General features: G+C 48.5%; 1 protein-coding gene across 5 annotated transcripts in view; it reads left to right on the top strand.

The window, feature by feature from the left end:
* Nucleotides 1-16,593, top strand: part of BCL9 (BCL9 transcription coactivator) — a 53,627-nt gene extending 37,034 nt beyond the window's left edge. For 2 of the 5 annotated variants that reach the window (XM_065741883.1, XM_065741882.1), the window contains 8 exons: nucleotides 1,886-1,968; nucleotides 4,937-5,241; nucleotides 6,775-7,091; nucleotides 7,999-8,188; nucleotides 8,644-8,743; nucleotides 9,204-11,433; nucleotides 12,771-13,031; nucleotides 14,364-16,593. In XM_065741883.1, the coding sequence (XP_065597955.1) occupies nucleotides 5,189-5,241; nucleotides 6,775-7,091; nucleotides 7,999-8,188; nucleotides 8,644-8,743; nucleotides 9,204-11,433; nucleotides 12,771-13,031; nucleotides 14,364-15,481 (4,269 nt within the window). In that variant the 5' untranslated portion in view covers nucleotides 1,886-1,968; nucleotides 4,937-5,188 and the 3' untranslated portion in view covers nucleotides 15,482-16,593. The remainder of the gene's footprint in view (nucleotides 1-1,885; nucleotides 1,969-4,936; nucleotides 5,242-6,774; nucleotides 7,092-7,998; nucleotides 8,189-8,643; nucleotides 8,744-9,203; nucleotides 11,434-12,770; nucleotides 13,032-14,363) is intronic. The other 3 variants (XM_065741884.1, XM_065741885.1, XM_065741886.1) reach the window with 3 other exon arrangements.
* Nucleotides 16,594-16,807: the final 214 nt, after the last annotated feature.

Raw genomic sequence — 16,807 nt, 5'->3', positions numbered from 1 at the left:
GAGCATCTGTGTCTTGGTAGGTACTCAAGGTACACAAGGTGGCTGCTTGTGTGTGTGCTCTCACCCTTTTGCTGAGAAGCCAAGCTGTCTTACACTGGCGGTGAGCTAAGACTGCGTTGGTGAGCAGCAAAGGGAAGGAAATTAAAGGGTGGCATTACCTAGCCTGGGTCACCTTAAAGCTGGCTCGTGTTTGTTCCTCTCATGGTGCTCACCTTAATTTTATCAGGCTTTCTCTGGTGCTGTGCCAAGTTGAACTTGGAAGTTTCAAGCAATGGAGCTTCAACTGCTTTCTTCTGGTAGATTCTCTCCATCGTGATGTACGCTGGTGTTTGCGCTTTCTCTTTCAAGGGAAGGGGTGAATTTGTCACTGCTCTGACATTGGTGCGTCACTATAGGCACCAACACGGCACAGCCACTATTGTTCTCTTGGGTGGGGATAGGGAAGAGGTGAAACAGGCAGGTAATTGGAAGCAGGGATGGTTGTGCTGCTGTGGTACATCTTGCAGGATGAAGCAGCTTGTTGCGATAGTTATTTGTTTCAGCTTCTGTCTGCAGGTGTGACTTAGCTAGATAAGGATGGTCTATCACGTTGATGATTTCATTGTTTGATTTGGCTGGATTGAGTGGAGAATGTAGCTCCATTGTTTGGGACCAGCTTTGTAGTTTGGTTTCGTTGAAGTGTATTACACGACAAAATATTGCGTCATTATTAAGGTGAAGCTGCAGTAGATAACAGTTGGAGAACATTGGAGGGAGGAGGACTAATAGAGCCTCACAGCTGCTCCTGTGGGAGGGATTTGGTCTGCAGAACAGACAGAGGTAGCACGGAAAAAGCCCTGGTAGCTCTTTTGGCATGCAGTCACACTAACTGCAAGGCTGTCCTGTCCGCTGGTGTAACTGGGGTGCTCAGTGGGACTGTGCTGGCCCTGTCGGTTTGGATGCTGTCCGGATTCATTCTGCCCCTTCAGCCTCGCCAGTTTTCAGAGTGGGTGAGGCAAAGAGGCTGGCAGGTAGCTAGCCACTCTTTCTTTACTGACCTCAAGTTTTGCCATTGAGCTCTGCCTCACAGTCTGTGTTTCTCTGTGTGAGTACGTTTTCAGGCACTTGTGTTTTCTTTAAGATGTGGCTGAGTGTTATTGTTGCAGGGTTGTACTGAGAGTGTGGCTGATCTATTCTTAGGCTGTGAGCTCCTTTGGCCTTATAAGAAACAACCATGGTGCAAAGGGTCCTGTCTGCGCTCCTCATGAGCAGAGTTTTGGACTGTCTTACACTGAAAGGTTTTCACTTGGGCTCCCTCCTTCCCGTGGCACAGCACAGTGATGTGAAATAAGGGCTGGTAGAACAGCAGGTAGTGTGTCTTCCTTCCAAAACCTGCCTGATTTCCCCCTAGATGTAATGGAAGTGTTAGCTGACTTTACCTGAAGCTTTGTGTTTTTGTCTATGGCTTGTGTGGATGTGGAGGAGGTTTTGTATGGAGCATAGGGGTTTGGCTGAACTCACAGTGAAAGGGAAAGTGAGCCTTTCAAGAGGAATGGGTGCAGAGAAGGAGGAGGTTGCTCATATGAGACCTGTGCCAGCCTCTTGGAGCACTGATGTGCTCGTGATAATCCAGCAAGCTCAAATGTGGGAGTGTTGTAGCAGGTCTGAGCTACCTCCCCTCTGCGCATCCTTGTGCTGCAAACTTCTTCAGATGGCTCCAGTCTGACGATGGCATTTTTGCTGCTGACAAAATGTTGCCAGCCTAGGCAAAGGCTCTCCCTATCAGTGACTCAGAGCAAGTTTTGACTTTTCTGCTTGTGGGACCAGGTGCAGGGAAGGGAGGGGTGGCAGCTGGCTGGGCTGTGTGTTCTTACTGCTGAAACTCTTCCTCTCTCCTTGTTTTCAGGTGATCATTGCTTGTGAGAGGAGTGGTTTGCACCTCATGGCCTCCACAATGAGTACTGCTGTGTCGTGACGCCAGGGGTCTTGGTAAGCTACTTGATGGAAAGGGGAGGGCCTTTAATAGCTCTGCAAACGCGGCCGTCTCTTTTGTCTCCGAAATTGATGTTTAAAGTCGTTTTTAGCCATCCGAAGTGCTTCCAAGTTGGGTGAGGCTACTTTTCACCTGTTCTCACCTCCTTTGAGCTTGGCACTGATGTTTGCATCATCAGCCAGAACAGGGAGACTGATCCAGCTGAAAGGAGATTTCTGCTGTTTGCCTTGGGTTGATTCCCATTCAGATATTCCCTTGATCTGGTCAGGAGAGAAGTGGTGAGAATGAGCAGATAGTCGAACCACCCTGGCATGCCTTAAAGCAATGTTGAAAATACAGCCTTGGATGCAGCTTGCCAAAATGCTTTAAAAAGTTGCTTCATCATTCACCATCAGTGACCCTACCTCTAATTCTAAGGCAGTGATAAGGGCTTTGCGATGCCTAGCAGAATCCAACTGCAAAAATGCATTTCTGTAGAGATTTTCCATTACTGGGCCCTAGCTCTCCAGACAGATGTATGTTAGAAGTGCATTTAGAAAAATCATGAGGTGTTCAGTTTCACATTATAAAAGATGACACGTTCCCAGTGTGCAGAGATGAGAAGCAGAGAAAGGCGAGTTGCCACTGTTGCACCAGTGACGATATTGATGTGTCCTTTGTAGCTTTCTCTGGTAAGAAGAAATTTAAACTGAGGTTGGAATATACAGGTCCCTTTCAGAGCATGTCAGTTCTGCTAAATGGAAGATATGTATACGTAGTATAAAATGCAGGGTTGGAAGAAAGGGAGGTTTTTAATTTGCCCTGTGAAGTACTTGAAAGTTTGGTGACGTCAGAAGTCTTGCACAGGCAGTAGTGTGGTCGTGATTCTATTCTTCGTGTTTTCCCATTGCACTGTGCAAGACTGGGAATCTGAGGAAATTCTCATCTTACAATAGAAGGAAACATCAGAATGCAGAAATATCAGAAGTGGAAGAAAAGCAGAGGGAAGCAACTAGAATACCTGAAGTCTAACACTCAGGCACCTGTATGCTCCTTTTAGATTGAGCTCAGCTCATTTTAAAACTGTTGCTCCTATTCACTTTTTTTTTTAATTAACATGAAATTCACTGTATTTTCAGTCACACTTTCACCTTGTCTAGACTTACTGACTTCTAACGATGAGTAAATCTGTTTTGAAAAGCGGAATTTGGTGATGTTGATAAGCTACAGGTTTGTTTCCAAAACAGTTGTAGTAGCAACTTGTAGTAGAATTTGTATGGAAAGCTGCTACGGTTTAGATGCTTGGGAAGATGTTCTCTTTTGTCTTCAGTGTGCTGGTATAGCAGCAGCTCCAATTACAGCACGATAATGGTAACAATAGTAATGGAGTAACTCAACGTTGTTCTTGGAATCAATGGGCTAACCAGTTTAAAGTCCCAGAGAGGCACGTGGATCTTGTGGAGTGTGCAGTTCAGGCTGGAGTTCATCTGATTGTGCCCAGTAAGAGGTAGGACAAGTGAGGCCGTTACTGCAGAAACATGTCCCTTGTTAATGGGTTGTGCAGCACAGTGGAGGTGAGACTGTGGAGCTGATTCCTCTTCCTCGTGAAGGAGGTACATTGCAGAGGGGAGAATCCTTGGAGGTGTTGTTCTTCATGGAAGGATTGCAGTGTGGAGAGCTGCCCTGTTCAAGCACAGCCGTGCAAAGTCACAAAGAATTGTAATGGCACAACCTCACAACAAAATCATTTTGGGAACTGGAGAACCATACGCTCAATAATATGTTACTGATAACACTCCTTGGCCAAAGGTGACATGTAGTCCTCTCATGTCAACATAGAAACAAACCAAGTTTTTGCTTTTTAAATACAATTCAAGTGGTAGTTTCTCCATAATACGTATCCAACATACTCCCTTTGTGATGAGGTTTATTTTGTTTCATTTGATACATACAGAAAGAAATTGCTTCTTGGGTGCTGGGAAGGAATACTGGGAATATTTACATTTGAATAATATTTAACTAGCAATGCTTAATACATTAACAATAAATCTTGGTTAGATTCTAAATTAAGTGGATTTGCATCTGAGTAGATGAGATGAAGAGAAGAGATTCTGTTGAAACATAAACAAGACGGAAATTTGTTCCAAAATAATTTAGCCCAAAGGACGTAAACAGTAATGTTCGATAGTTTCCTCCTCCAGAAACAGTTTTGTGTGCCACGTTGCTTGCATCATGCATGCTTGTTTATCGGTAATAAGCTGAAAAAGATGCTTATTTTGTTGTGTGGTTTTTGCTGTTGTTTGTTTGTTTATTAGTGTCTCGATAGTTTGTACCTTGTTGCTGAGCAAATTTTAGAGGGACTGCTCTCTAGTGATCTTTTGGCCTTTCTAATAGGAAATAATGACTGACTAACTTCTCTGGTATTTACAGAGTAATCACAGCATAGCTGGTTGCTTACAGGTGGACAGGAAGGCATTTTATTTTCCTCCCTCTGTGCAACTCTCAGCACACATCGCTGAACGTATGTCTAGTTGTATTGGACCAAGGAGACAGAAAAGATTTCAGCAGAATTTATGTTCTTAAGAAATATCAGATTATGGCCATTCACGGGGGAAGTCTAGATAGCTAAGTCATGTTGGGGATTTGTAATTTTGGCTTCCTGCTGGCTCGCTCTGAGGTGTCTTCATGCTGAGCGTAGAGATGGAATCAAAGCATGCAGGTATGAGAAGCTTCCCTGCTTTATTGTCTCCAGTGCAATTTGCTTTGGATGAGAGAGAGCTGGCCTCTGCCTGTAAACTGAACGGCCAGCCAGGGCTGCCTCTGTTTGAAATACACAGACAGCTGTGCTGAGCCATCTGAAAGCTCTCCTCCTGCGTCTTCTCAGTAACAGTGAAGGACTGCCATTTACTGCTTCGCATCAGAGGCATCTGCTTGGGAAGCTCCTCACCAGATTTCTGTTCTCTTCTTGTGGGATGGTTTTAACAGAGTGCCCTGGAGATGCGAGACTTCCCCTGGGCAGCAGGAGGCACGCGTCTAGAGAATGCTGGAGCTGCAGGAGGGGAGCACCCCGTGCAAAACCAGAGAGGAGCAAAGAGAAAAAAGGCAAGCAGACAGACAGCACTGAGAGGAGCGGGTGGCAGCGAGTGCTTCGGAGCTGCCTCTGGCGGCGCGGTCCCCAGAGGAACTTGACAAGAGCCCATCTGCGTGTGTGTGAGACTGAGCTCAGGATTTCTGTCAATGCATTCCAGTAACCCCAAAGTGAGGAACTCCCCGTCAGGCAACACACAGAGGTAAGCAAAACAGCCTTCTGGGTTGGTGCGTGATGCTGCCCCTGCTCTGCTGCAGTGTTAGCCAGGCTGATGCATGTGACTTACCAGTCTGCGCTCTTGTCGGGCAGCTGTGCTGTGCCTCTGTGCCTCCACATTTGCCAGGCTCGGGGTGAGTTGAAAGAGCTCTAAGCCCTTGAAGTTTGGATTCGGTGTTCCTCATGGCCTCTTCCCTTCCATCAGGCATCTAAATAGGTTGTAGGAGAGCGAACGTGCTGTTTCTTATGTGTTCTTCCCTCCACCCCTTTCTAATTATCTGTTTCCCCTAGGGGTGGTTGGGCAGCAGAAGGTCTTTCTGTATTTTCACACAAAATGCTTCCTTCTTATTATGTGCCTGAACTGAACAGCCTGGAGAACTGATCAGCTGTGCACTGAGATCCTGTGTATCGTTCACCTGCTGGTGCAGCAGGTCAGCATCTCTCCTCTGCTAATTCGTAAGGGGAAAAATATGGAAGCGAAGCAGCATCCAGGGACTCACAGTGATCTGACTGACAGCATTCTCAAGTTTGATTATTTACTCCTAGGGGTCATGTGGACCTTAACAGTAACTCAGAGGGAGTGCCTCTGATTCAGATGTCCATCCGAAGGAGGAAATAGCATGTGTGAGTCCCTCAGTGAGGATGCTAGTGAGCGCTGCCTGTTGTAAGTGTCACTGATGCTGGGGAAGAAAAGCAGTAGCAATGGAGTAACTGGAGGCTGAGGAGAAAAAGATGGTTGATAGCGTTCGTAAAACCCAGAGGATCAAAATATTTTTAGGGTGCAATTGACTGACTGGATGAGGGGAGGAGAAGACTCTGAATTTGTTCTGGCACATGAAAGAAGCTTCATTTACCCTATTTCGAAGAAGTGTGCAGGGAGATAGTATCCTTCTCTTTCGTTATTCAGAAGCAGGTTGTAGCTGGTTTAATTGTTTTCACGGTCAGAGATTTGTGTTTTCCTGGCAGCTCGCCCTGAAGTATGATGAATGCTGCAGTAATGCTGGGTTTTCCTTGTGCTCCCTGTAGAACTGGATGGGGAGGTGTGTGGCGGGGGGGGGGGGATCTGCTCGAATCAGGGCTACGCTGTGTAATTTGGGTCCGCAAGAGCAGTGAGGTGAACTTTATTGTACTGTGTTTGTTTACTCTGAGCCGGTCTTGGTGTGAGGCGCTTCTCTGTGCACATAGAAACCGTTGTCTTTATTGACAGAAGCCCCAGAGGTAGGTCCTCATGTGACAGCAGTTCCTGGGATCTTGCAGGTCTGTAGCTTGCTTTAGTGTCTTCTTGAGCAATGAGATCCCATCTTGGATAATAACCCTTTCAGGGCATGTTGAAAAAACCACCTGGATGACTCTAAGCTTGCAGGCATTTCTTATTTGTCAGCAGTTGTCTTAAGCTTGCAAAGGTGGCAGTGGTTGTTTCTACTTTCTGTTCCCACAGGGTTGAATGAATCCATGGAGTGATTTGTCACTTTCTTTTTATTATTATTATTATTTTTTCCTTTTTTCCTTCTGCCCCCAGTAGCCCCAAATCAAAGCAGGAGGTGATGGTCCGTCCCCCTACAGTGATGTCCCCGTCTGGCAACCCCCAGCTGGATTCCAAGTTTTCCAACCAGGGCAAGCAAGGGGGCTCGACCAGCCAATCCCAGCCCTCTCCCTGTGACCCCAAAAGTGGAGGTCATCCCCCAAAAGTGCTCCCTGGCCCAGGTGGGAGCATGGGGCTGAAGAACGGGGCTGGAAATGGTGCCAAGGGGAAGGGAAAGAGAGAGAGAAGCATTTCAGCAGACTCCTTTGAACAGAGGGAAGCTGGGACTCCTAATGACGACCCTGAAATCAAAGGTATGCTTGCTAGGATATGTGCACAACTGCAGACAATTGGTGTACATCCTCTGTGAGACAGAGAATTGCTATGCGAGTGTTAGTGAAATGTTTGTTTATCTGTGGTTCCAGCCAAAGATGTCTGAAGGTCTTGAGCAAGTAGAGAGGGGATGCTATAGCTGACATCAGTAAGCGTGTCATCTTGTTCATGTTAAGTTGAAGTGCAGACCTGACTCTGATGGGAAAGTTCCTTTGTGACTCTGAAACTCCCCCAGAGGATTCAAAAGTACAAATACAACCTGTTGGTTTCCTTCTGGCCTTTGGCCTTTCAGGAACTGCTCTGTTGTAACTGGGGTTTTGAACAATATGCAAGCCTGTTTTGTCAACACAGATACAGAACCTGTGGCACTCTGACTGGTAACACAAGTTAGAGAGTTGAGGTTTCTGCGTTGTGTTCCTGGCTTCAACACTGCCTTGTGAGGTGGTGTGAAAACAGACAAGATGGACAGTTGTCCATCTTTCATTTATTTTGTCTGTTTGCTAGGTGTCCTGTCTAAAGTGACAGGACGAGAGTTTGTTGCAGTGTTCTCCTTGAATGCAGACATTTTTATATTTGCACATTTTTGTGTGTAGTCTTCCTGCTGTTCTCTGTGGCCATTAGAGAATGTAAAGAGACCAGCTCTGGGAACTGCTGCTTGTCTTGGTATGTGCCAAGATGAGCTTTCTCCCAGCTGTACCTCCAGGGCAGCATGGCATTAGAGGGAAGGGACATCGTGTAATAAATGAATTGCCTTTATTAGTGCTTGGTGGATAAGCAGGAAACTTCAGAGGAAGATAAACTCTGTCAGTTTCCGGATGCGAACCAGAAACGGTTCCCAGAGAGGTGCGAAGATGTGATTTCCCCTCTTTTCCTCTTTCCCCCTTCCAGACTGCAATTCTGCTGATCATGTGAAGTCCCAGGATTCTCAGCACACGCCGCACTCCATGACACCTTCAAATGCTTCAGCCCCAAGGTCTTCCACGCCTTCCCATGGCCTGACTGCTGCTTTGGAGCCAGCAAGTGGGCAGAAGACTCCATCCAAAGTGGTTTACGTCTTTTCTACTGAGATGGCCAACAAGTAGGTAGATGCTTGAATGCCTTCAGGGAAAGGGGCTTGTGTTTTTATTCCCTTTTGATGAAACTCAGGTGCCCTTTCTCCGTCAAGTATGTTTTTGTAGCAAAAGGGTGGTGTTAAGTGTTTTGGGATGCTGAAAGGTTTGGAGTGGGGAAGAGGCCTCTTGCTCTCTGGGAAGTGACGATTTATTCCTATGGAGTACAATTTTGGTAGATGCCAGTAAGATATTGGTTTGCAGTCCACACAGCAAGTGGAAGCTGGGGTGGCTTAAACCGAGATGTGACCCCTAAGTGTTGTCGAGTTTATAGGTGTGTTTTCCTTTTACTGCTTATCTGGTGTCAAATATGTGTGGTGAAGTCTTTTTCCCTTCTGCCAGCTGAACGATGGCTGAAGGATGCTGGTTAGGAAAATTTGATTCTTAGCTTCAAGTGGATATGTGCATCTGTCTGTCTTTGCAGGGCTGCAGAAGCCGTGCTGAAGGGACAGGTGGAAACCATCGTGTCCTTTCATATCCAGAACATCTCAAACAGCAAGGTGGAACGAAACACTGTACCCTTGGTAGGGAGTTGCCTGCGAGTGGGTGGGAAGGGAACTGTTCAATGTGCTTGTGCATGCTTGATTGGGAGAGATGAGTGATTGTTTATGCTCTGGAATAAGATTTGGGATGGAAAAGAGAGAGTTGGTTGTTGCTCCTAGCCTTCTACAAATAAATGTCTTGAATTATCCAAAGAAGAGTTTGTCTTGCAGTATTTGTGTAGTGTATTTCCAACCATTGATCATACAGAGCTAAGGCAGAAGCAAGGGGTACCCGCTGTAATGCTTGATTAAATATGTTTGGGTTTTTTTGTTTCATTTATTTTACGGCCGAGATGCTGCTCCGTAAATGCTGTTTACAACGAGGCCACCCTTCCTTGCAGAGTGTGGGCCGGTGGGGATAAGGCAGGACATTATATTGGCAACTCTGCTTATGTTGCACAGCTGTAAGAAGGGGGTGATGGCGTGTGGCTTTCTCTTTCAGAACCCCCAGATCAATGCACTTCGGACTGAACCCAAACCCTTGCCGCAGCCGCAGCCCCCCGCTGCCCAGGACCAGAACCCTCCCCAGAACGCCAAAATGCAGCCGACTCCACCTGTGTCAGCACCAGTATCCAAATCCACTGGTCCCCCGTGTCCCATAGACCAGGACAGTCCCAGCGTGGAAAGCAAAGTGATGTCCGTGGGCAGCCCTGCCAACTCGACCCCGTTGCAGACAGAAGGATTTGGGCAGAGTTCAACCCCCAATAATCGTGCAGTTAGCCCTGTTTCCCAAGGTAGCAATAGCTCTGCTGCAGACCCCAAAGGTCCTCCCCAGCAGGTGCCTGGTGGGGACCCATCCAGTTTGGGCGAGAATCCAGATGGACTGTCGCAGGAGCAGCTGGAACATCGAGAGCGCTCATTGCAGACCTTGAGAGACATACAGCGCATGCTCTTCCCTGATGAGAAGGAGTTTGCTGGAGGGCAAAGCGGAGGGCCACCTCCAAATTCTGGGGTGATGGATGGTCCCCAGAAGAAACCTGAAGGGCCAATACAGGCCATGATGGCTCAATCCCAAAGTTTAGGCAAAGGGTCAGGGTCTCGGACAGATGGAGGGGCTCCGTTTGGCCCTCAAGGACACAGGGACATGCCCTTTTCTCCGGATGAAATGGGGCCGCCACCAATGAACTCCCAGTCGGGACCGATAGGCCCGGATCACCTGGACCACATGACTCCTGAGCAAGTGGCCTGGCTCAAGCTGCAGCAGGAGTTCTATGAGGAGAAGAGAAGAAAGCAAGAGCAGGTTGTTGTGCAGCAGTGTTCCCTGCAGGACATGATGGTCCATCAGCACGGGCCTCGTGGGGTTGTCCGAGGCCCCCCCCCTCCCTATCAGATGACCCCTGGGGAAGGCTGGGGACCTGGGGGTCCAGAGCCCTTCCCCGAAGGCATGAACATGTCCCACTCTCTGCCCCCCAGGGGCATGGCCCCTCATCCCAACATGCCTGGGAGCCAGATGCGCCTGCCTGGTTTTGCGGGAATGATGAACCCTGACATGGAGGGCCCCAATGTCCCAAATCCCCCTTCTCGGCCGGGGCTTTCAGGAGTCAATTGGCCAGATGATGTGCCAAAAATCCCAGATGGCCGAAACTTCCCTCCTGGTCAGGGTGTCTTCAGTGGCCCTGGCCGAGGGGAGCGGTTCCCCAACCCGCAGGGCCTACCGGAAGAAATCTATCAGCAACAGCTGGCTGAGAAGCAGATGGGCCTCCCTCCTGGCCTCAACATGGAAGGCATCAGGCCTGGCATGGAGATCAACAGAATGATCGCTTCCCAGAGACACATGGAGCCTGGGAATAACCCCATCTTCCCTCGCATGCCAGTGGAAGGGCCGATGAGCCCCTCCAGGGGGGACTTCCCAAAAGGAATGCCCCCCCAAATGGGCTCTGGCAGAGAGCTGGAGTTTGGGATGGGCCCTGGTGGCATGAAGGGGGACATGGGCATGAATGTCAGCATGGGCTCCAACCCACCCCTGGTACCACAGAAGTTGAGGGAGGCGGGAGTCGGGCCCGAAGAGATGATGAAACTGCGACCGGGTGTCTCGGAGATGCTCTCCTCTCAGCAGAAGATGGTGCCGCTGCCGTTCGGGGAGCACCCACAGCAGGAGTATGGCATGGGTCCCAGGCCTTTCCTTCCCATGTCTCAGGGCCCGGGAGTCGGTCTCCGAAACCTCAGAGAACAGATGGGGCCTGACCAAAGGACTAACAACCGGCTCAGCCACATGCCGCCACTACCTCTCAATCCCACCAGTAACCCTAATAGCCTCAACACTGCTCCCCCTGCGCAGCGCAGCCTGGGCCGCAAGCCCCTGGATATCTCCGCAGCCGGTCAGGTGCATTCTCCAGGAATCAACCCTTTGAAGTCTCCCACCATGCGCCAGGTCCAGTCTCCCATGATGGGGTCTCCCTCGGGGAACCTCAAGTCTCCTCAGACACCTTCCCAGCTGGCAGGAATGCTTGCAGGCCCCACTGCCGCAGCAGCTGCTGCTTCCATCAAGTCCCCCCCTGTCTTGGGCTCTGCTGCTGCTTCTCCTGTCCACCTCAAATCACCGTCTCTCCCCGCACCTTCTCCGGGATGGACTTCGTCTCCAAAGCCTCCTTTGCAGAGCCCTGGCATCCCCCCGAATCACAAGGCGTCTCTCACCATGTCTTCTCCGGCCATGCTGGGGAACGTGGAGTCGGGTGAGTCGGCCCTTTGGCTTCAGCGAGGTTACCCAGAGGTCTGGTCAGGGTGAGGGACGGTCGTTGGGAGGACAGTGAAGTGAAAGGGTGCTCCTGAGTGTCTCTGGGTTGTTGGTATGCTGCTCCCCCCTTCTCCTCTCCCAGATGCTCCCCACCCTTGCAGAGGAGCAGGCTGCACCCTCCGGCCAGGCTCCAGGCGCGGGAGCTTTCCAGCCTGGGGAGATCTCCTTGCTGAGAGCCGGCCCGAGGCTGGGAGAGGCTTGCCCACGTTGCCCCCTAGTGCTGCCGCGGGTAACAGCGCTGCAGAGGCTCGGGCTGGGACGTGGCTGGTGAGACTGGAATCTCCAGCAGCGGCGGTGGCGGGCAGGGTGACCCTTACATCACGGAGCAGGGTTGCTGGCTGCGTCTCCGTGCTGTAGGGTGTGCGGCAGGGGAGCCTGGCTGTTGGTGTCTGCTCAGCGTGAGCTCGAGCTCCTGCAAGTCAGAACCAGATGCTTCAGTCTGCGCCTGAAGGACGCGTTTTATATATAATTCTTTCAAAGTGGAAGCGTTCTGGCACTGCGGGATTTTTGTCTTCTCTGTTCTCCCTTCCTTCTTCTGAGGTGGGCCGAAAGCGTGCAGTGAATGTTGAGGGATGATACGACTTTGATTTAGCATCTTTCCTTCAAATGTGTTCTGAGGGGTGTGGAATTCATTGCTGAAGAACAAAGGAGGTTGGAAGTGCAGATATTTCTAGTTTTGGGAGAACAAAGGGATACATTAAGCTGATAGGTACTGGAGTGAGCGGTAAGCATACATACATGTGTAAAATCCAAAGTGAAATTTAAACAAGGAGTTTTGTTTGTAGCTGCTAATATATCATGTCAGAAATCTGCCCACGTGTCTCAGCGTAATATCTGCTACATCTTTTCGTTGCTTTGCCTGTGTCTTCTGTGCTTGTTAGATGCCTCCTAAAGAAAAAGGGGAAGGCGTTACAGTTGACGCTTGGTGGGTGGAGGAGCAATTAATTGACCATGTATTTATTTTGGATTTTTATGACTAGGTCTGGTACGTACATCTGTCTTCAGTGCAGGGAAGTCAAATTGTAGGATTTGTAGACTTACCTGATAGTTGTTTGGATTTGTACAGGCTCAGGATAGTCAGCAGTAAAATCTGAGATAACAAATGTTAACCATCTTGGCTGATAGGCTTATTTGTCTGGTTACCTTGCACGGGCTCTGACTGCAGGTGTCAGATGGTCTCCTGTAATAAAAATGTTTTCTAGTTCTTGAGCTTTACTAGAAGAAACTTTGAAAAGATTTAAACAAAAATTCTTTTTCCCCTCCTCTTTTCCTAAGGTGGTCCACCTCCTTCCACAGTCAGCCAGCCTGCTCCTGTGACTCTCCCTGGAAATCTTCCCTCTAGCAGTCCTTACACAATGCCTCCAGAGCCGACCCTCTCCCAGAATCCTCTCTCCATTATGATGTCCAGGATGTCCAAATTTGCCATGCCCAGCTCAACACCGCTCTATCATGATGCCATCAAAACTGTGGCCAGTTCAGATGATGACTCCCCTCCTGCACGTTCCCCAAACTTGCCACCTATGAACAGTGTACCAGGTAAGAAATACTAAGAAACATAAGCCCAAGCTATCAAATAATACAGTGGGTGATTTTTGCGGAAGTTTCACCAGGTGGAGATGGTGAGAGGGAAAACCTTGAAGGATGGAGGGCCATGGGTATTTTTCAAGGAAGACGGCTGTAGTTCTCTGCAGCGGGGAGATGGACGTTCTCTTTGCAGCCAGTTTCTCTGACTGGAAGGTGTCTTCCCTTTGTAAATCTTCCCTTTGTAAATCCCTTTGTAAAAACTGTTTTGTGTATAGGAGAGATTTCCACTCAGGTTGAATGGAGTTACTTATGTAAGTCAAAGCTGCTCATGAAGGTAATTGTCAGTCCTGAAACTACTCTCCAGAGTAAAAAAATACTGTCCAGAGAGAACTCTTCTTTCATCTTCTTCAGGCAGTGTCATAGAAGCTTCACAGAGTTGTTTAATTGTTGACACTGAATCATCTAGTCTTTTCTCCTCCGTTATGCTTCATGTATTGCCTTTGTTACAGAATAGAGTGTTAAAGCAGTTTCTCAAAATTTACTTATATGTGGTGCATGTGTAATGCCAGGATTGAGGGAAATCGTCCTGGTCCCTACTTGAGAGGGTGGGAGGGAAGGTAACATAAAATGCCGATCTTCTGGGATTTCTTGTGGATCAGCACATTTATAGGATAAATCCAATTTCTGCTGACAGTTCAGTGATGATGGGCACATGTTTATTAAATACATAAGTAGCCACCCAATTGAATTAATGCAGCTGAAAGAGTGGATGACTGGATGTTCGAAGAAAGTGGCAATTAGCAATGAATTCTTGATGAGTTTACCTGTAGCTGTGCTATTTGTTTCATGCAGTAGTAGTGAGAGTTGCTAAATGTACCTGGGAAAGCTGGCTTACCTGAGTAAGTTTGACGATAGCTCACTGGTCTCTGCTACCCAGGCTTATGAGCATTATCTCATTCATCTCTTCTTAGGTTTTGAAAGGAGGTTGTCACCTCCTGGTGGACAGGTGTCATGGACGTGTTTGTCACTGACTGCCTCAGCTAGAGTACCAGGGAAATAGTAAGGGTACACGTTGGATTGAGAGACTACTTACTTCAGTTCCTTTTTGATAGAGCAGTGACAGGCTTATGTCACCTGCACAGCAGTCTATCTCAATTTTCTGGTTAAAATGTCACTCTGGAGCCACTTCTGATGCTTTTTTTATTAGCACTGAGTTTTTGGTATTTTTAATTCTCACGTGTGTATGTGTATGGACTTGGTTACCATGCGGAAAGCTCTCTGGTATCTTCACTGTTTGTGGGTTGTTGGCTGTTATCTAAATCCGATTCCTTATTTCTTCCCTAGGAATGGGCATTAATTCTCAGAATCCTCGAATTTCAGGTCCAAACCCAGTGGGTCCAATGCCAACCCTTAGCCCCATGGGAATGACCCAGCCTCTTTCCCATAACAACCAGATGCCCTCTCCAAATGCTATGGGACCCAATATACCTCCTCACGGGGTCCCCGTGGGACCAGGCCTGATGTCACACAACCCGATGATGGGGCATGGTTCCCAAGAGTCTCCAATGGTACCTCAAGGACGCCTGGGCTTCCCGCAGGGGTTCCCTCCCGTACAGTCCCCTCCACAGCAGGTGCCATTCCCACACAACGGGCCCAGCGGTGGACAAGGCAACTTCCCAGCGGGAATGGGTTTCCATGGAGAAGGACCTCTGGGGCGCCCCACCAACCTGCCCCAAAGTTCGACAGATCCAGCACTTTGCAAGACTGGAGGCCCTGGTGGTCCGGACTCCTTCACTGTTCTCGGAAACAATATGCCTTCGGTTTTCACTGATCCAGAGCTGCAGGAGGTGATCCGTCCTGGAGCCACGGGAATACCTGAGTTCGACCTGTCCCGGATTATCCCATCGGAGAAGCCCAGCCAGACACTACAGTATTTCCCACGCGGGGAGGTGCCAGGCCGCAAGCAACCACAGGGCCCCGGGCCCGGGTTCTCCCACATGCAGGGGATGATTGGAGAGCAGACCCCACGGATGGGACTAACGTTGCCTGGCATGGGGGGCCCTGGGCCAGTGGGAACTCCGGATATCCCCCTCGGGACGGCTCCGTCCATGCCGGGTCACAACCCAATGAGACCGCCGGCCTTTCTGCAGCAAGGCATGATGGGGCCGCACCACCGCATGATGTCACCAGCACAAACAGCAATGCCTGGCCAGCCTGCGCTAATGAGCAACCCCGTGGCTGCCGTGGGCATGATCCCAGGAAAGGACCGAGCCCCCGCAGGGCTCTATAGCCACCCGGGCCCCGTGGGGTCACCTGGGATGATGATGTCAATGCAGGGCATGATGGGACCCCAACAAAACATCATGATTCCCCCCCAGATGAGGCCCCGAGGTATGGCTGCTGATGTTGGCATGGGAGGATTTAGCCAAGGCCCTGGAAACCCAGGGAACATGATGTTTTAAGCTGCTACCGTAAGACTGGATGTTCCAATCCTTGTCAAGATGAGATTCCAAGTCCTGAGGGCTTTTTTGGGAGCTTCAGGAATACAGTTTGGCCATGCAATAGGTGAAAAGAGACCAGAGGACACTTTGGGAAATCTCGAATGTATGGAATTACCTGAAAAAAAAAATTATTCATTTTAACAGGTTGTTTTTTTTTTAAGATTTATTTTTTAAAAATTATTTTTGTGGACTTGGGTATCCCGTGACGGCACCTGCTTTGAGAATCTGTAGCTGTATTTTGAGAATTGCCATTTGTCACAAGTTGCACCATTCTCTGTATGTTTACGTCCTTCGGACTGGCTTCTCCCAGGACTCTCGGTTATTTTGGGTTTGTTTTTTGTTGGTTTTTTTTTTTTGTTGTTTTCTTTTTGTGTACTGTACTATATTGTAAAAGGGATTTTAGCAGAGACTTTAGTCTTTGGGGTGAGAGGAGAATGGGATTCTAGGCTGTTTACTTTAGGTGGAGAATCCATCTTCAGAACTTCGGACTATTTTCCTTCAACTCCAATGTATAGAAAAACCAAACTACGACCTCAGAGCAGAGTATTAATGAAAAGCACAAAAAGGAACTTAAGTTCAGTGAGGGGAATCTTTTAAAAGAAATAAATAATAAGTTAAGGACATATTTTTCAAATTATGGCGTGCTGTCCAGCACCTTCTGTCTCTCCCTCCCACTCTTTATTAAATAGGCTTCTCTCTCTCTCTCCGTCCCCCTTCTATCTCCTCCTATGGCAGCTGCAATACATTGTGTTATTTTGGGGGGTAAATCTAGGTGCGCCTCTCCTCACGTGGGGACTCTTCCCACTTCTAGGAAGGGGCTGGACTTGGACACTGTTACATTCTACAGTAGTCTCTCTCACTGTTTCCTATTCTCCTTTTCTTAGAAACCCCAAGTGATTTTATTAATGTGGGAGTGGAACAGACACTAAAAGTTATCCGGAATTTTTTTTGTGGTTATTTTTTTTTTTCCTCCCCAGCGTAAAACGTTCTGTGTAACCTCCATTAAATTTGGTACAAAACCACTCGCCAGGGCTGTGGTGTCAGAAAAATAAAATATATTGTTTCTTACAAAATGAACTGTCTTTTTTATCCAGTACAGTTGATTCCTACGTACATCGAAAGGCTGACAAGGTGAATGTTTGCTCTGTCCAGTGGTCACAGCCAGTCTGGTGGCTAGGTGGGGCAAGCTCCGTTGGCTCATAAAAATCAGGTGTGTAGGAGCCACGTGCTCTGTGCAGGGTGCTTCTGTTTGCTTCCTCCTGGATGAAGCTTGGTTTTCCTTGGAGC

The sequence above is a fragment of the Cyrtonyx montezumae genome, unplaced genomic scaffold (assembly GCF_038088225.1).
Source record: "Cyrtonyx montezumae isolate F1298 unplaced genomic scaffold, pur_monq_1.0 scaffold_3, whole genome shotgun sequence".
Lineage (NCBI taxonomy): Eukaryota > Metazoa > Chordata > Aves > Galliformes > Odontophoridae > Cyrtonyx > Cyrtonyx montezumae.
The sequence above is the reverse complement of the archived record's forward strand: the minus strand, read 5'-3'. Positions and strand labels throughout refer to the sequence as shown.